The 23,717-nt window shown below is 51.2% G+C and overlaps 1 protein-coding gene across 1 annotated transcript in view; it reads left to right on the top strand.

The window, feature by feature from the left end:
- Positions 1-23,717, top strand: part of LOC131903476 (SH3 and multiple ankyrin repeat domains protein 2-like) — a 398,315-nt gene that overhangs the window by 104,100 nt on the left and 270,498 nt on the right. Inside the window, exon 9 of the mRNA XM_059254102.1 lies at positions 4,301-4,367. Within this exon, the coding sequence (XP_059110085.1) occupies positions 4,301-4,367 (67 nt within the window). The remainder of the gene's footprint in view (positions 1-4,300; positions 4,368-23,717) is intronic.

Below are 23,717 nucleotides of genomic sequence, written 5' to 3'. Positions count from 1 at the left end.
CTTTCATGCCAAGTGTGTATCTATACATAGACATAGACATGCTAAGCCTGTATCTAAACATATATCTAAATACACACATGTTTAAAGTATATGTAATACATAGTATACATATTCAATATATGTGTTTATTTAATATATTGTCTAGGTTCTACAGATAAGAGAAAATGAATCCCCTTAAAATTCATATTTCCAGTGCATACTGCAATTTTAAAATACTTCCAATTTTACAGCCTTTGCAGTTCATAACAGTTTCAAAGCCATCTACATCCCAATCCCAGTCCTAACATCTGTGTTCACTGGAGTTCTTGATGGGCAGAACCAACAAGAAAAACGTGCATGTGTGTGCACACACAGGTGCACACACCACACACACACACACACACACACACACACACACACACACACACACACACACACACGGGAAATGTCTTTTCTGAGTTAGGGTCTCACTGCATAGTCCTGGCTGACCTCGATCTCACAGAGATCCACTTGTCTCTGCCTCCTTCCTGAGCGCTGGGGGTAAAAGCGTGTGCGACCACACCTGGCTTGTTCTGTCTGTTCTATCAAAAGGTCAGACAAAACAAAACTCCACTTAAAATAATCTAAAGAAACCACTTGGAAGAAACTCAAATTCCTTCAGGGTCAGCACTTCTTGAAATCAAAATACATGCCCAAGGTTGCAGTCTCTGCTCAAAATTGCATTCTGCTCATCAGCTGTCCTGCTTTAAGTCAGCCAGTCCTGTAAAGAATGACAGGTGGAGCTCTAACCACCCAGCGTGGGACAGAAGACCCATTTGCATTAGTAATAAAATCCCAGGGGGCCCTTGCTTAAGAATAGCCTTCTGCAGAAGTAGAGCTTTCTGCCTTGCTGAAATACTGTGTAGTCATTTTCTTGAGACCTGTCTTAAAGTTGTTATTGTTGTGATGAAACACTATGACCAAAGCAACTTGGGGGAGGAAAGGGTTTATTTGGCTTACACTTCCACATCACTGTTCATCATCAAAGGAAGTCAGGACAACAACTCAAGCAGGCTGGGAACCTGGAGGCAGGTGCTAATGCAGAGGCCATGGAGGGGTGCTGCTTACTGGCTTGCTTTCCATGGCTTGCTCAGCCTGCTTTCTTATAGAACCCAGGACCACCAGCTCAGGGGTGGCACTACTTAAAATGGGCAGAGCCCTCCCCATCAATCACTAATTTAAAAAGTGCCCTACAGCCAAGTCTTATGGAGACATTTTCTTAATTGATGTTCCCTCCTCTTTGGTGACTTTAGCTTGTGTCAAGTTGACATAGAACTATCTAGCATATTCCTAGACCCATTTCTTACACCCAGGTATATACATCTAGCATGCAAGTGAGTCTTCAAACTGGAGAGAGATTCATTTGTACACAGAGATGGGGGGAGAGAAGGAGGAAGGGAAGGGGGAGGGAGGGAGGGAGGGAGGGAGAGAGAGGGGGGGGCTTGTACAGGTTCAGCTTCCAGTTTTACAGCTTTGAAATGGTGTGAATACAACAGGCATTCAGTACCAAGTATCCTTTAGATTTGGGGATTTGATCTCTTTCGGGGTCTGTGACATGAGCTTACAGCTGGGCAGCAGCTTGAGCTCAGCTCCCATGCAGCCACAGGATCCCAAGGGTGAGCCTTGGCACTGCGCTGTGCTGCATGGCTGAGCCTTAGTGTTAGCAGATTAAACATACTCAGTTCCCATCTGACCCACGATGTTTTCAGCTTGTGGTGGCTCCTCTTTAGTCAGCAGGCATCTTTATGGCGCGTGTAAAACAAACCTTTCTATGGAGCTGGCCATGCGATTATGGGTTGGGCAAATGAAAAATCTGTAAAGAAGAGGTCAATGCTGCAGCCTTGATGATGACTTCTTCCTAGGGAAACCCTGTCCACAGGGCCCCCTTATGTTGCTACCTGACGTCAGTTCAGTGTAGGTGTGTATGACTCAGCGTAGGTGTGATGAACCTGCATCTCATGGTTCTGTTGTGGGTGTACTTATACGAGCTCCATCCCAGAGGCTCTAGAGCAGTACAGGCATTGGCTAAGGGGTCTCTGGATTGGGCCTATTTGGGGATCCAGGACCATCCACTGGATCCGTGGTGTCACCTGCCTGGCTGCTCCTGAATGTCAGGTGGCAGGCAGCAGGACTACAGAGCTATGCTGGGATGATTTTTAGTCAGGCTCACTCTCTTTCCTCTCCCTCCCTTTCTTTACTCCCTCTATCTCTTTCTATCACAGGGTATACGTAGCCCAGGCTGGCCTCAAACTCACTAAGTAGCCAAGGATGACCTTGAACTCCAGATCCTCCCGCCTCCACCTCCTGAGCACTGGAATGATAGCCTGTTCTGCTTTAGAAGGGGTTTGAGGTGGGGCTCAGGGAATCGCACCTGCTAGGCAGGCTCTCTATCACTGAGCTGCGTCCCCACCCAGCACTCAGGCTGTGTGCGTGTCTGGGGTGAAACAGCTTGTGTTCCGGGAACAGTAAGAGCGTTTAGAGGATGTCTTAGTAGGTTTCTATTGCTGTGAGGAGACACCATGACCATGGCAACTCTTACAAGGGAAACATTTAATGGAGGTGGATCACTTACAGTTTCAGAGTTTCAGTCCATTATCATGGTGGGGAGCATGGCAGCGTGCGGGCAGACATGGTGCTGGAGCTGAGAGTCCTTACATCTTGACTCAGAGGCAACAGGAAGTTGACTGTCTGTCATACTGAGGGAACCTTGAGCAAAAAAAGACCTCAAAGCCTGCCCCCCACAGTGACACACTTCCTACAACAAGGTCACACCTCCTACTAGGGCCACTCCCTTTGGGGGCCATTTTCTTTCAAACCACCACAGAGGCCTCACTTTCTCCTCAGGTTGGAGGACTTGGGTCTAATCAGAAAGATGGGGCTACTAGTTGCCTTCATCGTTGCTGTTACAGACTACCCGACAAAAGCAGCGTAAGGAGGCGAGGCTGGGTTTTGGCTCACAGGTTGAGGATACAGCCCATCATGACGGGGAGGGTGTGAGGCAGCTGGTCCCATTGCCTCTGCAGTCAGGAAACATGGTGCTAGTGCTCAGCTCGCTTTCTCTTGTTCAGCCAGGGATCCCAGCCTATGGGATGATGCTGCCCACATTCAGGGTGGGTCTTCCCACTTCAATTAACCCAATCTCGAAACTCCCTCGGACATGCCCAGAGGCTTGTCTCCATGGTAGTTCTAGATTCTCCCTGTCAGGTTGGCAATCATAATTAACCCTCACAAAAGAACTCCGGGGTGTGGGTGAGGTAGCATCCCAGCATCCTGAGTATATAGGACACAGTTCATAGTGGGGAGTTCACAGAATGAGCCCCTGGTGAACGCCCTCCCCACCACTGATGCAGATAGTCCCCATGCCTCGGGACAGACAGTTGCCCACACGCAAAGGCTGCAGTGGAACGAAAACTTGCTGATGAAGCTGCTGAGTATTGATGGGCAAGCATCCCTTGGCTCGGGCCTTTGTGATGGTTAGCTTTAATTGTCAACTTGACACAATCTAGAATCACCTGGGAAGAGAGGGCTAAACTAGATCAGATTGACCTGTGAGTATTCTCTTGATTGTTAATTGTTGTGGGAAGTCCTAGACTACTGTGGGCAGCACCATTCCCTACCCAGGGAGTCCTGAATAGTGTAAGAGCCAAGAAGTTGAGCTCAGTAGAAGCAAGCGAGTGTCCATGCATTTATTCTCCCCCTGCTCCTGATTGTGGATTGATGCTCTAAGTTCCTGTCTTGGTTTCCCCTCAGTAAGAGGCTGTGGAGAAAATATAAACAAGATGTATCATCTTTTCTATCAAATAATCAACTACAACAAAACTACATTTAAAAAAGTGTAAAGAAGCCACTTGGCAGAAATTCAAATTCTGCCATGGTTAGCATTTCTTGAAATCAAAATGTATGCTCAAGGTTTATTTCTCCCTAGAAACTGCGCTCCTATTAGCCAGTCAGGCAAGTACAAATGTGAGGCTGAGCTCTGGCCTCTCGGTGAGGCGCAGGATCCCTTTACATTAGGAATAAACACCCACTGGGACTCCTGCTGCTGGCTTGCTTCAGTCGGTGCAGCTTTTGCCCAGCTGAAGTACTTTGGATTGTGTGGTCATTTTCTTGAGACCCATTTCTTACAACTGTAGCCCAGACTTGTAAGCCAAATAAACTCTTTCTTCTCTAAGTGTCCGTCACAGCAATAGACACGGAATGAGGACAGCTTTGGATGACATAAGCACATAGAAACCCATGGCTGTGCAGCTGACATTGAATTCTGTGATTTTTCACTCCGCAGGTGGCAATCATAGCGGGAAACTTTGAACTCGCAGAGTACATCAAGAACCACAAGGAAACAGACATTGGTGAGTAGGCTTGGTGAGAAACCACAGCCATTGCCATCCAAGATCCTCCTGGGGCTGCTGCAGAGCCAGCTCTCCGCAAAACTTACCAGAGGCACCGGCGACACCCGCATGCTTTGGGTGTCCTCCCCTGATAGTGGGGAGGGTTGTGAAGACCTTGGGAGCTACGCAACGCACCTCCCTTGACGAGTACCACTCTCTGCTCTCCTGACAGTGCCTGCTACAGGGACATCTAAAGTGTCCAGGGCCTCAGGGGCAGGGATGTTTGAGTTCTGCTGGGGATTGGTCTAGGGTTCCCACCTGATTCAAGTCTCTTGATTTTCCCCAAGATTGATTTAAAATGTATGCCTGTCACTATACATTTCTGCAGATGGTGAGGGTCTAGCGACATCAGCAGGTGATACTGATCCTGGGGGAGATGGTGCATGTGGGGGAGGACTGGGGACATCTCTATATTTTTCTCTCAAGTTTGCTGTGAGCCCCAAACTGCTTTAAAAACCAGTCTTTAAAAAGAAAATCTACACTAACAAGCCAGAGACTCTGTCTGGGTACCAAGCAGGAGACAGGGGCGGGGAGGGGAGTGCGGGTCGGAGACACACGGGGGAGCTGGAGACACGTGGGGGAGCTGGAGACACACGGGGGAGCTGGAGACACACGGGGGGGGAACTGGCTTAGATGTGCTTATTGGAAGTTACACAGACTTATGTGTAGCTGATGGGTGGTGACCAAGGGGAGAAAAACGTGAGGTGCTCTCTCTCACCCTCCCATCACCTCTACTTGGTGTCCCCCTCCCCTTTCTAGTACCCCTTGTGCCAACCAGGAGGGCCGTCTCTGGGGCTCCTCCCTACTCTCACCGCCCTGCCATGGGCTGGGCCCAGTCTTGCACAGTGGATGAGCCAGCTGGCCTGCGTCCTCCAGCACTGGGCTTCCACAGGACCTGCAGCGGGGAGCAGTCCCACTGGACCAGCAGTGGTGAGCCCTCGAAGGTGGAGTTGTCCCATGGAGGGGCTCTGGGATGGGGTCCTTGGGGCCTTGAGAGGAAGCAGATGGCATCTGCGTCTCGCTGCCTGTGCCCTCAACGTGCTTTGGGTGTCAGGGATGAGCGGCACTGTGTCTTGCTTTCACGTCTTCACCTTGTTGAATGTGTGTCTCACATCAAATGTGGCCGGGACCGGCCTTGCACTGGGGAGGTGGATCCTGATGTGCAGCCAGGCACCTGTCCCCGCCTCTGAACATCAGCATTGTCAGAAGAGGGATATGTGTGGAGCTCAAACCAAGCGGAGTCCCAGGTTCACAAGCTGTTCTCTATGCTCGCCTGCCCCAGCCTCGTACCAGCAGCAAGCAAGTTGCTAGTGCCTCACCTGATAGAGATATCTTGTCCTGATCACATGTATACATCTTCACCTAGGGCAGTGGTTCTCGACCTGTGGGGGGGGGGGGGGTCACATATCAGATATCCTGCATATCAGATATTTACAATACAGTTCTCAACAGTAGCAAAGTTACAGTTATGAAGTAGCAACAAAATAATTGTTACAGTTGGGGGTCACCCCACAACATGAGAACTGTATTTAGAGGTTGCAGCGTTAGGAAGGTTGGGAACCACTGACATACGGTGCCCAGTGAGTTCTCACCTGCAGAAACAGTTGCCCCGTCCACAGATCCTAGATGAATCTTCAACTTCTCCTTAGAGTTTACCATTTCTGAGGGAAATGGCTTCCCTTTGAGAGATGGCAGGCTTAGGAACTTCTTCCCAGAATGTCCCATGAGGCCAAAGTTAGTGCTGTTTCAGCCACCTCACAGGACACCTCACAGATGGCAGTGCAACTGATACTGCTCTGTGGAGGCTGGAGGGAAAGACTCATTGCTGGGGGCTCGTGAAAGGGGAGATTTGACTGCTCCCCAGAGCCCAAGCAGGACCCCAGCAGGAGCCTGTGTGTCCTAAGATTACAGGCCGCTGCAGGGAGCTGGAGATGCAATCTGTCTCCTCCAGTGCACAAGAGATTGTGCTGCCCTTAAATGTCCACAGGGACCAGAAACACGAGGGGTCAGAGATGCCTGAGTCAGAGCTCGCCACCACTAACATGGTCTTCCCTGACCACCCCTCCTGGAAAGACCTTGGCAGATTAGTGAGTGGGTCCAGAAGCTGCCCAGGCTCTTTGGAAGGTGGGGGCCTCAGAGATTGATGGCTTCTGTGTTCCCTCCTTCACCCCAGGCTCTAGGGGAGGTGTTAAAAGGACTCTGCCCCCTTAGTAGTCATATGACTTAGAGATCAGTAGCTGCTTGATGAGAAAAGATGTGACTTTTCAGAAGATCAACCTTTGGTGCATATTGTCGCTTTGACTGTTACAATGCCTCCTCCCCCCCATCATTTGTTCTAGATGGATTTTGATGTCCTGCCACCCCCAACTCCATCATGTCTTCAGCCAGGCTGACAACTGATCTTTGGAGAGAGCTTGGGAGCCACTCCTTCCTCCCCTTAATGGATTTGTTCTCCACTCACCTGCACGGGAGAGCTCTCGGTCTCCCCAGTCAGTGTTGCACAGTGTATGTTCAGGATGGGATGTACTTGGGTTTTCGGAGAGCTTGTGTGGAATGCAGACACCCTGGCAACCTCTGGAGTCTGACCCCACAGGTCCAGGTGCCACTGAAATCACTGTGCTGAAATCCTCTGGAGGTTCTGAGGCTGGGCATCCACCTTTGTGTCTCAGGACCCGCCTGGGCATGAGCTCATTCAAACGGTAGGATTGGCCACACATCAGTTCCCAAGGATGACAAATGACCTTCTAAGAAGTTTAAAATAATGCGTTTATGTAGCTAGAGTTTTCCTGCCTTGCCCATAGTCAGGACAAATCTCTCTCACCTGCCAGTCCCACAGCAGCTCAGACCCGACCCAGTAAACACAGAGACTTATATTGGTTACAAACTGTATGGCCGTGGCAGGCTTCTTGTTAACTGTTCTTACAGCTTAAATTAATCCATTTCCATAAATCTATACCTTGCCACATGGCTCGTGGCTTACCGGGATCTTCACATGCGGCTTGTCATCGTGGCGGCTGGCAGTGTCTCCCTCACCCAGCTTCCTGTTCTCTCAATTCTCCTCTGTTAGTCCTGCCTATACTTCCTGCCTGGCCACTGGCCAATCAGTGATTTATTTATTGAACAATCAGAGCAACACATTTGCCATACAGAACATCCCACAGCACGTTTATTCTGCCATTCTGGGGTCAGAATCAAGGTGCTGGCAGCTGGGTCCTTCTTAGAGGTTCCAGAAGGATTTGCTCCAGGTGCTTCCCACTGCTAGGTGCTGCTGGTGGTCTTTGGCCTTCATGGGTTTTCAACAAATTGTTGTAGTCTCTGGTCTGTGGTAACCTGACCTTCTCTGTGGCTATTGAGATTGCTAACTTAGAATTACCATGGAAACAAACCTCTGGGCATGTCTGTGAGTAAGATTCTGGATATGGGAAGACCCACCTTGAGTGTTGGCAGCACCATTCCTTTCGCTGGGGGGCCCAGACAGGATAAAAACGAGAAAACGATCTGAGTACCAGCATTCATCTCTCTCTGCTTCCTGACTGTGGATGCCATGTGACCAGCTGCTCATGCTCCTGACGCCATGTCTTCCCCCGCCACCATGATGGACTGTACCCTGGGGCTATGAGTCAAATAAAGTTTCCTTCCTTAAGTTGCTTCTTGTCAGGTGTTTGTCACAGCAGAGAGACAAGTCACCATCCAGCATGTCTCAACTTCCTGCCTTGTCTTAGGACACCAGTCTGGTCCTATAGCTGAGAGGACCTTCCACTGAAGATCCTTAAACTGATCATTCCGTGAGAGAGCTCATCTCCAAGGTCACGGCTGCAGGGGCCAGAGTTCAGGGCTTGGACATATCTTTTGTCCTCTTTATGACATGTTCATTGCTTTATGGCTACCTGGCTCTGGGCCATTACCTCCTCCAGAGCAACAGTATTGGACTCTGCCTACCCCACAGTGCCTGCCCCACAGTGCCAGGTAGTGTGTGCTGAGTGAGTGACCCTCCCCCATGCTGTTCACCATCCAGGGCCAGCCTTTCTGTCACCTTTCTTTCTCAGCATAAAACCCTGCGACCATGCTGATCTTAGGCACCATGGGACACACCCTGTGGGTAGTCTAGAGCTTCAACTTTACAGTCTTTTTGTTGTGTATTTTTGTGTGGTGATGGTTTGTGATGATAGATGTGCCTCTGGGCTCATGCATGGGAGGTCAGGGGGCTGCTTTGGGTGGTGTTCCTCAGGCATCATCTACCTTTACTTGGAGACAGGGACTCTCACTGGCCTGAAAGTTCACCAATTGGCTGAACTAGCTGGTCAGAGAGTGCCAAGGAACCTCCTGTCTCTGCCTCCCATGTTGCCATCACTGGTATGGTAAGCATGAACCTCCGTACCTGGCTTTTTTACATGGGTTCTGGGGATCCAAACTCAGGTAGGTCCTCACACTTTGGGCTGAGCCATCTCCCTAGCCCTCCCGTGTTACAATCTCATGTTTTAAGCTCTCCTGCCACTTAGGAGGAACGAGGAGGAAGGCAAGAAACCTGTCCCTTAGTGTGTCCCCATTTCTGGGTCTGGCAACCCTTGCTGCTCACGAGCAGAGTCCTGTGTGTTGAGTGGGGCCGAAATGCAGTCCTAGAGGAAGAAATGACGGTAGGGATCCCCCCACCTCTGCTGGGTCATGTCAGGGTACATATCTGAATTAGGGTAGTCTAAAGTCCTCCACATTCTGAGTTGGGGGTCACTAAAAGTGCCTAAATACTTCCCTGGCTTTTGCATGGTTAATCAAGGAAATCCTTCCTGTTAAATCAAATTGCCCCTGCCTTTGAATGGGGGAGTCTGTGTTTTCCACACTTGCTAGTGCGCTTCTGGGAAATCAAAGCACTTAGGAAGTGCAGATGTGGCTTTGGGGAAAAGCAGCCATAATGCTGTGGTCAGAGCCATCTGGTGAATGGATACCTGGAGGTCTGCAGAGTTCGTGTGGTCACAGCTTGTCTCCCCAGCAGGCATGGTATTTTAGCGTGCGCATTGATGTGCTAGCCAGTCAGGGCGTGCGAGCTGCTTGCTCTTGTCTGATTCTGCGCTGCTGGTTTTTTTTTTTAAGCCTCCCCCCCTCACCCCCCCCACCCCCGCCCTTTAAAATATTAAACGTGACCTCCATCAGGTTGTTTTATCTGCCAGCTGGAAGAAAGTGCCGGTTGGGAGAGGCTGTGAATATCGAAGTTAATCCCGGCTTGCTGTCACCCACAGTAAACTGTGGCTGGGCAGATGAGCCGAACCGGCTTGAGGTGCCTTGGCCACAGAGTACTTAGGATGACTTCCATAGGAAGGCTTCCCTTAAAAGCAAGGCCAGGGGGGAGCTGGGGAGCCCACGTCCGAAATAAGCATGCAAGTATTAAGCATGTGGCACGCTGATAAGCCGAAAACCCGGCTAACCTGTTTTCCCCAATCTTTGCTGGTTTTGTTCTTGCCTGGCTCTGAGGGGAGATGCGCTGTCAGATGGATTAAATGACATGGGTTGTGCTTCTTCAGCGGAACAAGGTTTGTTTTCCTCTGTCTTGTCCTTCCGCAGCTATGGAGAGTCTCGTCTTGAGGTGTGTGTGTGTGTGTGTGTGTGTGTGTGTGTGTGTGTGTGTGTGTATGTGTGTGTGTGCATGTGTGTGTCACAACGCAGCAGTCCATAGAGCCGAGGTGTGTGTGAGTTTGGTGGCTGCTTAGCTGACTAAGGAGCACTTGGATACGGTTGCTAGGTTTCCAGACCGGGAGCCTGTATCATTACTCTGTGGATTTGCATAGATGATGGATGGAAGGAGATGTTTTCAAATTTCTTAATGTAGTATTATGTGTGTGTAGGGGGGTGAGAATGTGAAATCCAGGCTTATTTTGACTGATGGTTCTTTGAGAATATACCTGTTTGGAAGATACCACCTGCTGGGAAATAAAATAATTCCGACCTGAGAGGTTTCTGTTTGCCTGGCGTTTTCACTGTGAAATGTGCTACTTCCGATGAAACAGGCAAGGTTATCTGAAGTGAGCCATGGGAGCCTTTGTGTTCACCGAGAGACTCTCCAGCAGGTTGTCAGGAAACCCCAACCGGTGACCTATTTCCTTGAATTTAACGGGATAGATTAGGGTCCCCACTGTGGATTCCCCCTCTATGATCCTCCCCCAGGACAGGGAGAATGATACTAGAATCAGGAGGCCATCACACAGCTGTCTTCGGATTCCCACAGCATATTTTCAGGACAAGTAGTGCAGCAGGGGTGGGGGGCAGAAAGCTTTGGAGACACTGTGGCTTCTAAGCAGATGGTCTGTGACCTGGCTGGTGGGGCTCACCCTATTCTTGTTGCCCTTTCAGGGAGCGGGGTAGAAAGACATGTAAATTTGTGTAAGTATGGTGTGTGTGTGTGTGTGTGTGTGTGTGTGTGTGTGTGTGTCCACCCAGTCCTTGCACTGGGCTGATGGCTCTATCCGGTTCTATCTGGCTCAGGCCTGTCTGTGACTGGGGTCTTAGTTCCTGTCTGCCTGTTGAAGGCTTTGGTCTAGTGGTTTGTTGTGGTTCTATGTTCGCTGCCTCTTCTCCCATCCAGGAGTTTTCTCCCCCGTCATAAAGCAAAGCTGTGCCACCTGAGTGACACCTTTTTTGGTGACATCCCTGTGCTGCAGATGCACTAGGTGGGGGTGATGTTTTAACTTGGGGGTTTCTAACTCACTCGGGGGAGTGTCCCCTTCAGGTCTGTCGCCATCTTTGGCCTGTCCTGTGCTGTGTGCACTGAGCTCCTAAGGCACTGTGGGTTTGGTTCTAGTAGGATGTGGCGGCAGGCCTCGGCCTTCTGTCTTGTGTGCATTTCCATGTGATTCGTCTTCGTGGTCCCCGTCTGTCCACGTGCACTCCCGTCCACGTGCACTCCCATGTGCCTTCTAAGCAGTTCTCCATCTGTTCCAGCTTGACTCGTCTGGTCTCCCTTCCACCAATCAGAATGCCGCTCGAGTGAGGGATAGGTGAGGACATGATGTGTCCTGCTTTGGTCCTTCCTTTCCAGATCATCCAGGCCATGACAGCAGTAGACATATATGGCTGCTGGGAAGTGTATGTACGGCACCCCTACTCCCTCCTCCGCACACATACAGAGATGCCTTTGAGTTTTGGGTTGATCTGGAGCCTTTCCTGGCCTGTGACTTTCAGGTCCTGCATGCCCTGATTGCCAGAAGCTCCAGGGGCATGCCACTGTCCTCTACCCTCACCCTGTGGTCTCTAGCCGCTCCCTTCAACATGGAACACTTGTCTCTCTGGCCACAGCCTGCCAGAATGTGGCCCCTTTTATGGCAGATGCCATGCAGCGTACCCTTCCCATCCTCAAACTCAGACATGACTGGATGTGCCTGACTAGCTGTTTAAAGGTTCCCGCGGCCCCTCCCCCATGGCTCTGTCAAAGGACAGTGCCTGGGGTGGACTTAGCTGGGTACCTACTGGAACTGTCATAGCAGGGTGTCCTGACCTGTAGACCCAGCGCTGTTATCCGCTGCTTGCTTCCTCCTCTGTGGTCACTGTCCACTCCAGAGTTCCTCTTGCTATGGTGGGGGTTAAAGAGGTGATGGGCAGCTCTCAGTAAAGGTCTGAACCAGCAAGCCAGCCTTGTGTCGTTTATGTGGAAGGAGAACCAGTGTCTGGGAAAGCCGGGAAAACGAAACACCTGGGAAGGAAAAAGTAGGTGGTGGCTGTCAGACATGGGTACACACTCGGAGGAAGCAGGGCTTGGGTCTTCATGAATGTCTCATGTCTCATCCAAACCGTGTCCAGGATGGTCCGCACAGACCTAGACTGTTTCTGTCCCTGAGAAATTTACAGAACTCTGGCCCTCACTCCCTTTAAACCATAGGGTCTATGGCCCCTTGGGATACCTCAACTTTGTGCATCTACTGGGACTCAGAAAATTCATGGAAGTCTTGAAAGCTAAGATAGTCCTGAGGGTGTGGTCACCTGGATTCTGGGATGAGCGTCTGTCTGTTCTTGTTCTTGCCTGTGTAGCGTTCCCCAACCATTACTTGGGCCGGCCCATCTTTCCCAGCCCTGCCTACCTATCATCAATCAGTCCAGCCTTACCTGAGGCCCAGGCTGGTCTGCAGTCTGTCTGTGTGCTCTCTGCCTGCAGGCTCTGCCTCTGGCTTGAGTCCAAGGGGAGAGCAGTGTCTTCTGAGGCCAGGGGCTGGGCTGGGGGGGGGGGGGGAGAAATCTTACCACAGAGTCCAAGCAGCCTCCCACAAGGTTGTGCCTCACCTTGGGTGGGCTCCTGGATCCTGTCTGGCTTCCTTCATCCTCTCGTTCTCTTAGGCTGCCCTGGGCCCCTGGCCAGCAGGTAAGGCGAGGGCAATCAGCGGGGGTACTAGAACTATCCATGTCATGTTAAGAGCTTTAACTTCAGGATTTTGCAGACAGAAGCTCCACAGTTGCAGTAGGTAGGCAGGGAGAAAGACTAAAATCCACACACGCAAGGAGCTGAACTCCAGGGGTATGGAGTGTAGGCGGCCTCAGAGAGGGGACCAGTGCCCCTCCCCCATCTACCAGACATGCAGTGGGCTCCTCCGATGCCCAGACTGCATTTGGAGTCAGAGTCTCACTCTACAGCACAGACTAACCTAGAACCCATGATGTAGCCCAGGCTGCCCTCAAACTCATGGCAATTTTCCTGCATCAGCCTTCCTGGTGCTGGGACTTCAGCGCTTTTTATCGGATTGGGATGGGAATGTGCTGTCTGTCACTCACTGTTCACTCCACCCCCCATCCTACCAGTGACCAGAGCAGAGGAAGGCTCCTAGAACTCAGACCCTAGTCCTAGCCATGCGTGAGAGCAGGAGTGGGCTGTGGACAGAGGTCTGCCAGATCAAGTGGTCCTTAACCCTTGCTAGTCATGCTCCTGGCCCCGACCCCTACAGGCCTCAGATCTGCCTCAGCACAGCCCACACCTGTAGGCCTCAGTGGCTGGCAGCAGATTCTCTAGCAATGGCTGGCCACTCACCTGGAGACTTGGCCTCTTTCACCTCAGGCGGTCCCTCCTCTGCAGTTCCCCTCGATGACATGCCAGCCTGGGAAAGTAGCACGGGTGGTCTTTCTGTCCTCCCTGTCGCTCAGATCCGCATCCCCACCTCAAGGATTTGGCTGAGTGTACCAGGATCCTCTGCCTGCAGGGAGCGGGACCACCTTGTGCCACCCCTCCTCAGCACACACTTGGCTCTCCCAGACTCCACTGCAGACACTGTCAGCCGTTCAACTCTCAGAGCTTAGGCAGGGACCAGGTCTTCCAGTCAGAGGGTCCTTTAGTTGCTTCCTCAAGGTTTTTGTTCTGGGGATGTTAAGTCCCGGGAGCTCAGCCTCCTCACGGGGAGTGTGCATAAAGCTCTGGCTTGTGGGCTACTGGCCTGAATCCCAGCCTCCAGCCATAGGTGCTGCCTTGAGCTTCTGCTTGAGGGTCCTCGGGAGCTCAGTGGAAGTCAGTGAGGCAGGACAGCCTGCCCCTCCTGTTCCCCCTCCTCCTCCCCATATTTCCCCCTTCCTCCTCCTTCTGTTTTTAATTCCTTCACTCCCCTTTCCTGTGTGATTTGCCCTTCATGCTGGCATCACATCTGAGGCCTATTCTTTAACTCTGCTCCTCTGGAAGGTTGAAGAGGCTCGCTCCTAGGTTCCCAAGGTTCTTGCACAGCCAAGCATGGTGGGCTCCCCCATGTAATGTCAGCATTTAGGAGACTGAACAAGGAGGAGTGCTGTGAATTCTAGGCTAGCCTGACTATACAGTGAATTTTAGGTAAGCCTTGGCTACCATAGTGAGACTCTGTCTTTAAAAAAAAAAAAAAAAAAAAAGCAAGCTAGTTAAGTACAACGGAGAAACGGCCTCATGTAGTTGAAGGAGTTCTGGTCTTTGCTGCTCACGGGTCCCGAGATCCTCACAGGGTAAGGGAGTCTATGGGTCTCCACTGAGCATGCAGGGCACCTGGAGAGGAGCCTTGGCTGTGAAATTCCCCCGACCCCAGCAACCCTGGTGAAAGCTGCGGAGATGACCTCAGTATGACCTTTGGGACTGACAGGTGGCTGTCTCTGGTGTGCATTCAGTTCCCCGGTCCTTATGATCTCAGACGTAGAGAGAACTGACACAAGACACATAGACAGCAGAGTGTAGCTCTCCTCAGGGCTGGAGATGTGATTAGATGCCATTTTCTGTCTAAGCAGAGCCCTGAAGTTTCAGCTCTTGCTGGTCCTAAGAGGGTCCATCCTCAGTGACCCTCCAGCCTGCTCAGAGTTAAGATCCAACTCTCTACCTGTCTCAGTTTCTTGTTGCTGTGACGAAATACTCTGACAAAAAGGAGCCTAAGGAGGGGAAGGCTGTCCAACTCACAGTTCAAGGGTACAGCCCAACATGGAGGGGAAGCGGAGAGGACAGGCGCCTGAAGCGGCTGGTCACGTGGGACCCTCAATCAGGAAGCAGAGTGACTAGAGCCCCCTTTCCACTTTCAGCAGAGTGCCTTATCTCAAAGAAATCAGATACCCAGTTTATCCCAGACTAGATGGGGCTCAGGCTCAGGCTCAGGCTCTGTGTTTGCTGTGCTCAGCTCCTGGGCTTTGAAACAGCGGCTTTGGAAGGAGGTGTCCCACTTAACCCTGGGCTAGATATGTACCAGGGACCAGCTCTGCTCACTTCCTGCTCCCAGTTCTTAGGCTTTGCCCTGAAGAACTGCTTGGCAAATAATTACCAGGCACCTGGGACACTAGTCCTGCCTCCAAGCTTGCAGCAGCGTCCTGAGCATGGTTTATAAACAGTCTTGCTAGAATCCCAGGATCCTTGTAAGCTTTGATCTACCCTGGCCCTCGCCTGTGCCTTCCCTGGCAACATGTCCGGTGACAGGCCTGGATGTGACTACAGTACCCAGGTTGGCCCCAGTTGAGCTGGTGCCGAGAGAGAGGCTCTTCCTGTGCCTCTCTGTGAGGACCCTCAGCCTTCAGTAAGCCAGGGGAAGCCTATGTTCAACACTAGAACTTGAAGACCTTCCTTCATAAAGCCCACAGGGCTGCTGGGTAGTGGAGCTGAAGAAAAAGCATTGGACCAAGGACCGGAAAGGTTGAGATTCCATCCGGAATTGTTTGGGTGATTTTGGACCAGCCATGTTCTCTCTGGGCCTCGGCAGACGCCCAGCTCTCCCCCTTCACCCCTCACAGCTGCAGATTGGAGACTCTCTGGGTCAGAGCTGAGCCCAAATGCAAGAGGGATGGGGGCAGCAGAGGTGGCAGTGGGGGTGGGGTGGGGGTAGGGGCTCTTCCTTGTGATTCTTTATGGCGGTCCAGGTATTTCAGCCATGTGGATGGGGCTGTGGGGTAGGCAGGATGCATGTGGTGGTGGAATTAAACAGAGCGAGGGAAGGTTTCTAATTCTGCTCTAATAAACAGCAATAGCAAGACTTCACGGGGCTGTATCGAGAGGAGGGAGGGTTTCCCCCATGCGTGTACTTCCACGGGGCTCACTCCAACCCAGCGGAAAAGAACAAGTCAGAGCTCAGCGAAGTGGCAGGAGTTATCAGAAGAAATGCAGGGATGAGCAGTCACTGCTTGGTTTAGCAGCTCTATTGGGTCCTAGCTTCTGAGGCAGCCAGGCCAGGCATGAGCGACTCCCATATCAGTAATCCCATCATCCCCCGAGGCCATGGCTAAATGGGCTTTGCTAGCCTGAAGATGCCAATGTGGCTGATAAAGAGCCCTCAAAATATTTTGCTTCCTCTAGACCAGACCCACAACATGTCCATCATGGTTCTTGGGAAGAGGCTGGTGTCACATGATCTGGAGGGGTAGAGAGCTCAGCTGGAGCAGCAGGGAGGGCGTGAATGAGTCTTTTGCAAATGGGCTTTGTCCAGTTTGTTCCTTTGTGGTCCTTCCCAGGCTCCTGGGAGCCAGTGGGAAAGAGCCACTTCTAGCTCTGGGAAGTTCCCAGAATCAGGAGGTTGCTTCTGACAGAGCAAGAGAAACCTACCTGCAATGTCAGAGGCATGTTCATCAAAGCAGAGGCTGATCCTCTGCTCAAGGCCACCCTGGCCAAGACCACTGTGGTCATGTGGTGTGATCAGCAAGATCTCACACAGTGGGAGAGGGTGCCATGCAGGCCTAGGAGGACCCTGCACTTCTGTGGCAGGAAGGTGGCTTTCTGTGATTTTCCGAGCATGGTCTTACTGATAGAGAAAATCCTCCAGAAAGTGGGGTGGGGCAGCCAGCTGATGTATAAGCACTGTGTCCTTGTCCCCCATCCCCTCCTCCCAGCATGGAGGGAGTTGAGGTTAAAGTAACACTTAGCTCTGGGGTCTGGCTTTGTTCAGTCCCGTCCAGAGACCTGCCTTCGGAGTGACTTGGTCTCCAGACCGACCGCTAATTCCTTCCTACTTGAAGCTCCATCAGCATCCCGGCTAAATGCTGGTTGCTGTGTTTTCTGTGTAGCTTGAAACCTGGCTGAAACACTGCTTAGAATTTTAGAGAGGAATAAACAGGGGCACCCTTTCTGTTCTCTCCTTGAATCCAGGACAGCAGCACTTTCTCTTGTTGCTGGGACAGGTGCTCAGCCTGGCTTCCCTGCTCCTCCAAGCTGCTGTGTCCACCAGCTCTCTCCCTGTCTGCCTGTCTGCTCCATCAGCCTCCATCAGTCTGTATTCTGTACTGTTCCCAGCCAAGACAGTGCCCAACACCCTTATTGAGTAAGACAGCTCGTACCATAGAGGAAGGTCCTCCTTTCTCTGTAGACTGTTCACAGAATTCTTTCCTCCATGTCAACATGGGTGACTTCGCCTAAGGAGAGCCCCGGTCCTCACTGGCCAGACAGGCATCAGCATGTCTTCTGGGGAGATGGCTTTGGCATCGGCCCATCCAAACTGGTCACAGTGGCCACCGACATTCATTTTCCTTTCTTCTCCTCAGATCAGAGAAAGGCCTGGAGGATCAGTGAGTGTGTCAGAAGTACTCATCAAGAGTAGACAAGATGGCTCAGTGGGTAAAGGAGCTTGAGACAACCTGAATTTGGTCCCCAGGTCCCACATGATAGACATAAAACCAACTCCTAAAAGTTATCCTCTGACCTTTACATGTGCACATGGCACACACACGTAACTTTAAGAAAAAAACTCCAACTAGATCTGGAAGAATAAAGAGAGGCACATGGCAGGGCTGGAGGGCAGAGGGCTGTGAAGCTGGGGCTGAGCCAAGCCCAGATCTCAGTGGCTTTCTTTGGTTTTAGGTCAATAGCTAGTTCTAGGCCACATGGTCACACGAAAGCCTGCCAGGCAGAGGAGAGTGCTGTGCCAAAGAACAGGGCAGAATGGGACAGGAGAAGGGCAGGTAACAAATGTCAGCAAATACAGCAGACCAAAGGATTCTATCTCAGGAGCTCGATGAGTTCCAGGAGTTGACAGCTGGCCCCCAGGAGAGCTCAGGGTGTGGGCCCCATCTCTTGCCTCTGATCTTGTATTTACTGCTTTATCTGATTGCATCAATAGGCCAATGGGGGGGACTGGGAGATGGCTCAGTGGGTAAAGTACTTGTCACACATGAAAAAGGACCTGAATTCCCATCCCCAGAACCTGCCTAAAGCCAGCTGTGATAGTGCATATCAGTAATCCAGTGCTCCTAAGGTGTGCTGAGAGGTAGAGTTGGGAGAGTCCCTGAAAGCCTGTGGGCCAGTCAGCCTGGTGCACACATCAGTGAACAAGAGATCCTTCCTCTAAGAAAGTGGAAGGTGAAGCTTGACACCCCGGGGTGTCCTCTGACCTTTATATGTACATCTTGGCACGTGAACATGTATATATACACACACAAATGCATTCAGAGGGGGGATAAATAAAATGTGTCCTCTCATTAAGCACCATGTGTCAGTGGTTTCAGGGGACCTCAGTTGCCCACAGTCTCAGGCACATGTGGGCCTCAGCTGTAGCCTAATACAGGTTTAGTAGGATCTGCACTGAGCCCTATGGCAACTCTCCTATGCTCCTGCTGTAGAAAGAGGCAGGCCTGTGTTTCTTCAGCTCTGCCATCCTGGGGCACCAGGTAAACCAGCAGCCAGTGCAGACGGCAGGGAAGGAAATGTTCAGGAGTGCAGATTTCAGTGCTTGCAGGAACTGTCTTACTGAGTTCAGATAAGACCTTTAACATTGACATTGATTCTTTTATAATGATTCATTTAAATACAAATACATGAATCAAGAAAATAATGCTTATTACATGACTATTACTAAAAGTGATCTTGCCATGTGGAGTGGCGACGTGAGACACATCCTCCATGGTATCCCCCATGTGGGGGATGCCTGAGGTTGGCAATGAGGTTAGCATGAGTACATGATGCCTGGTCCAGTGCCCAGAGATACTAGATGCTGTGATGTGATGGTGTAGATGGTTGCTGACCTATGGTCTTGGAATGTTTTCACTTTCTGATGGTGGGAACCCGAGCCCTTTAATAGAAAGCAGGGTTTAGATTTGGGATGTTCTCTGGCTGGCAATCTGTCTTCCAATCTCTGTTTCTCTCTAGACCTGGGACTAGAACCCAAGACCTTGTGCATACCAGGCAAGTGCTCTACCATGTTCTAATACATATATAATCAAAACGCCCTGGGTGGGCCGTCCAGCACAGATCACAGTGTATTGGTGTCTTCGTGCAATTGTAACTACTTCTTACTTATTTACTCTTCAGTAGAATATTGTCTCCCACAAAACTACCGTGACAGTCGCTTGACAGTAATGCTTTTGGTCTATGCCTCTTTGTGTTAAGCGAGATTTTTGATAAGGCAAGATCATGTTGTTATAAATATTTCATCTGCTCTCACCCCAGTCAAGTCTGTAACGTACTGTGTTCTAGAGATGGCAATGATAATTTAAAAACTTTTAAATCGCATTGACTTATTTGTTGACATGCTCTGTGTGTGGATATGTACATGCCATGGGTTTCACATAGAGGTCAGAGGACAACTTGGGAGGTGGGGGATTGCTTCTCCTTTTGCTACCTGTCTTCTGTGGATGGAACTTCATGCCCGGTGGTCAGTGCTTTTACCTGCTGAGCCATCCTGGCCCTAATAATGATTTTTTTTTTTTAGCAATAGGAATTCATTTCACATCTCAGAAACAGCTGTGACTCTGGGGAACGGTGGATGCCTTCCTCTCCCGAGCCTCCCTGCTCCTCCCACTCCTGGGGCTTTCATCGGAGGTTAAAGCATTCAAAGCAGAGCCTACCCGAGTCATTTGAGAAACAAAACTTACTGTCTAGCATCTCAGAATAGGCTCCAGTTCTGGATGCTGAGGTTGCCGTGGCAACGCTTCTTTGTTTGGGGGAAGCCACAGACACTATCCTATGAACTGCAACAGTCCAGATGTGGATTTTTGCCTCTGGGGTGGGGGTTGGGGTGGGGAGCAGGGACCATCCAGCACAACTGGTCCCTGATGCTCTATTTCCTTCAGAGTCATGACGTCATTGGTATTCCCGTGTAGCATCTGTGTAAGTCATGGACAGTGAGAGCCTCCTTCCTCGTGCCTCTCAGAGCTGGTTTTCCAGGTGACATAAGTGCCTTTCCTCCTAGCTAGCCATGCCAGGCCAGGTGGCCCCAGACTTCACACAGAGCACAGAAGGTAGGGTTGCTTACTAAAGATTGGAGAGGCTGGCTGACTGGCCAGTGAGCTCTGGAGACCTGTCTCCACCCCACAGCACTAGGGTTATAGATGTGCATGCACCGTCATTCTTGGTCTTTCTTTGTTTATTTGTTTGTTTTCTTCTCATGCTGAGGATCCCAACTCAGGCCCTCATGCTTGTGTGGCAAGCATTTTTACCAAGTGAGATGTCCCCATCAACGCCTACAAGTCACTCTTCAATTGGCCAAAGTGGAAGAGCAGAGAGCTCGGCAGATGCCTAGCACAGGGAGGGGACGCCACAGAGTTGCAGTGTCCTGTTGTGTGTGCCTCATGGATCCTACACACCCACATTCACGGTCCCTGTAGGTACCTCTGCCTGGACAGGCATGTCTTCCTCGCACCCAGCCACAGGGAGTACTTCCACTGCCATGGGTGGGATGTGGTTTGAATTTCTCTCTCAAGCCCTCAGATATCTGTAGCTTGGACCCCACAGTAGCAATGTTAGGTGTTAGGGCCTTTAACAAGTGGGTTCCCACCTCTCTCCAGCTCCCTGCCTTGTGAGCTGCCTTGTGAGGTGGTCTTTTCTCCTGTCTGTCCACCATTTTACAATGCCACCTGCCATGAGGTCCTTACCAGAACCCAGCCAGTACTGGTACCCAACCTTGGAGCTTGCTAAACGCTGGGCTGACAGAACCCTTGCCCCACCTCTCTTCCCAACTGGTCCCGCTTCCCTTTGATATTCACGGATGTGTCTACCCTGACCCCTCTGTAAACTTGAAAGTCTGCACCCCTGGGACTTGGGGACCCATGCTGCCTGTAATGACCATCAGAGAGACTCAGGCTCCTCCATCCTGCAGCTGAAGAAAGATCCAGAAAGTGGAAAATTTTTTCCATACCTGTCAGCCTTGACCTGAACCAATTTTCAGCTATTTATAGTTATTTGTTATTTCTAGTGTAGTTATCTCTGTCTTCCACAGGGCTACTCATGCCAGCCGTGATGGGATGCCACCCAGACCCACGGGCTGTGTGACATGACAAGCAACATGTCACAGAACTCGGGTGACACACAGATGCTGACATACCTCTGGTTTCCAGAGTTGGCACTATGGGTCTGTGTTTGTTGACTGAACCAAAGAGTTCTCTAGAAATAATCCTGGGTCTACCTTCTAGGCCACACAGGAGCGCCTTTCAGGATGGTATTGCAGGAGACTCGGTCAGGTTTTGCTTTAAATGTTAATAGGGAGCCAGAGTGGGAATTCGAAGTGGCTTCAAAGACCCTCTGAGCCAAGGTCAGAAGGGGCCTGCAGTGATTTGTGCCCCCCCCCTCTGCCCCGAGGAGTGCACAACGTTCTGTGAGGCCGAATAGGCCCTGTGAGCGCTGGGTGTGTCTGGCCTGCACTGACTCATTGTGGATGTAGGCGTCTTCCTCACAAGTCCATGGTCATTTTTGTTCATCTTCTCTTCCGTTCCCTCCCTTTCCTGTCCAGTTTGTTTATCAAATGTGCTAGGGGAGCCTGAGGGCTCCCCTCACAGCTCCACTGCAGGGACTCGTGGCCTCTGTGAGAGACTCCTGAGGCCCTGCTAGGCTGCCCCTTAGAGTCCCTGCCCTATGTGACCCTCTGCGTTGGTGGCCTCAACACAGTCCCATCCACCCAGCTAGCTCAAAGACCCTCATTCCGATGTCATCTGTGATGAGCCCTGGCTCCTCAGAATGGGGCCTTTCTCTGGAAATAAAGTCTTTGCCAAGGTCATCAAAGTGGGACATTAGAGTGGACCCTTGTCCTAGAGATGGGGCCGTATGAGCACAGGCACACAGGGGCACGTCACCTGAGGATATAGGCAGAGACAAGGTGAGGCCCCTGTGAGCCACAGATGGCTACAGATCTGATCACAGAAGCCACTTGAGCCAGGCACCACCCTGAGTTCATCCTCCTGCCTGAAGGCTTTGGGAGGGATTGGGGTTGGTACCAGAGTCATTCAGGAGTATGGAGACCCTTGCAGCCCCTTTCCAATAGCATAAGAGTCCTAGTCTTATCCAAAAAGTGGCCACCACTTGTGGCCCTCCAGCCTGGGAGACTAACAGATGGCAGGGATGGCTAATCTGAAGCCCAGCCAAGCGGGTCTCTTAGTGGAGAATGTCAGGCACAGGGCCCTGGAGGCAGTGGATGTGTGACTGGAAATGTGAGCAGACTCTGGGGGAGGTAGCTGCTGACTTGGAGGGGTGAGTTTCGGGGATCCTCCTGCCCCTGCTTCCTTAGCACTGAGATAATAAGCACACACTACTGCGCCCAGAATTTTGCATAGGTATTGGGGATTGAACTCAGGTCATTACGCTTGTATGACAAGCGTTTTTCCTGGCTGAGCTGACTCTCCAGCCCCAGGATTCAGTGCCTGCTGAACCAGTGAGTCTCAAGATGGACCTCTATCACACCAGAGGTCAGGGACCGTGTTTATTCATGCCATGGCCCGTGCCCGCTGCTTTCTTTTTCAAGTCCTCTGGGCATTGTCTCTGTGGTGACTGCTCTGGGTTCACTCAAGCTCAGTGTGGACCCTGCCTGGCCTTTCTTTCCTGTACAATTGCCTTGTCTGGTGAGGAGGCCAAATGCCAGGAACCATAGCTTAGAATCAGGAATGGTGGCTCTTCTACTGTCTGTGGTGGGCTGTGGCTCTAATGTAACCATTTCAGGGATGGCTTGGACCCCCACATGAATAGTATGCTCTCTGGGTCTAATGGAGGAGGGAAGGTCTTGGTACATCTGGGCCATGGTAACAAAATACCATGGACCAGTAGCTCAGATTCATTTCTTGCAGCACTGGACACTAGGAACAAGATAGGGTGCTAGCAAGCTCCATGGGCTACCGTCCTAGGCACACTGACACCACTCAGGAGGCCCACCCCAAGACCTAAATGCTTCCCAAGGGTCTCATCTTACAGCACTGTCATATTATGAATGACATTCAGTTTGGGGGAATAAGCGCATGGCACCCAGTCTGTCGTAAGGAAAGGTCCCTCATACACCCCAAAGATTCTCCCAGCTCACACATGACTTTGCTAGGTCATTTCTCTTCAGATCTCAGTTTTCTATCTGATGGCTGATCTGGACATCAGCCTTGCCCCACACAGTAGGATGTTCACAAGCATGGGGGCTCTGCCTTGGGGGGCTCTGCCTTGGGGGGCTCTGCACAGACCCAGTCAACCCGAGTGGCTTCCTCACTGAACCTTTGCTTTTTGCTCTGGAGCTCCTGTCTTTCCATCCCTTCTCACCCCCCCTCCAATTTCCAGATGTGCTGAATAGCAAGATGCCCAATGGCGTTGCCATAGTAACAAAAGCCGACCTGGCTATCTGAATGTTGCCCCTCTGAGGCACCTCTCCCTCTGTCTTTGAGCTGACAGAGCCCAGGAAGGAAGTGGAAGAGAGTAGGTAGGATCCTGAGCTGGGTTGTCTCAGAAAATGCCTGGGGGTGGCGACTCTCTTCCCAAGGCCGCTTGCCTGGGTCTGCTTGCACTGTCACATCGAAGTACAATCCATTGGGGACTTCCATCTCCCCTTAGTTCTGGAGGTCAGAAACACAGGTGTGGTAGGGTGGCTCCTTTGGTAGTTACGGATGGTGGCTTCATCCCCCAGGACCAAGTTCTCCCATGGGCCTGTGTGTCTACCTTATGTCCTGGATTAGGGCCACAGTGTAACCCATATA

Source organism: Peromyscus eremicus, chromosome 1, assembly GCF_949786415.1.
Source record: "Peromyscus eremicus chromosome 1, PerEre_H2_v1, whole genome shotgun sequence".
Taxonomy (NCBI): domain Eukaryota; kingdom Metazoa; phylum Chordata; class Mammalia; order Rodentia; family Cricetidae; genus Peromyscus; species Peromyscus eremicus.
The sequence above is the reverse complement of the archived record's forward strand: the minus strand, read 5'-3'. Positions and strand labels throughout refer to the sequence as shown.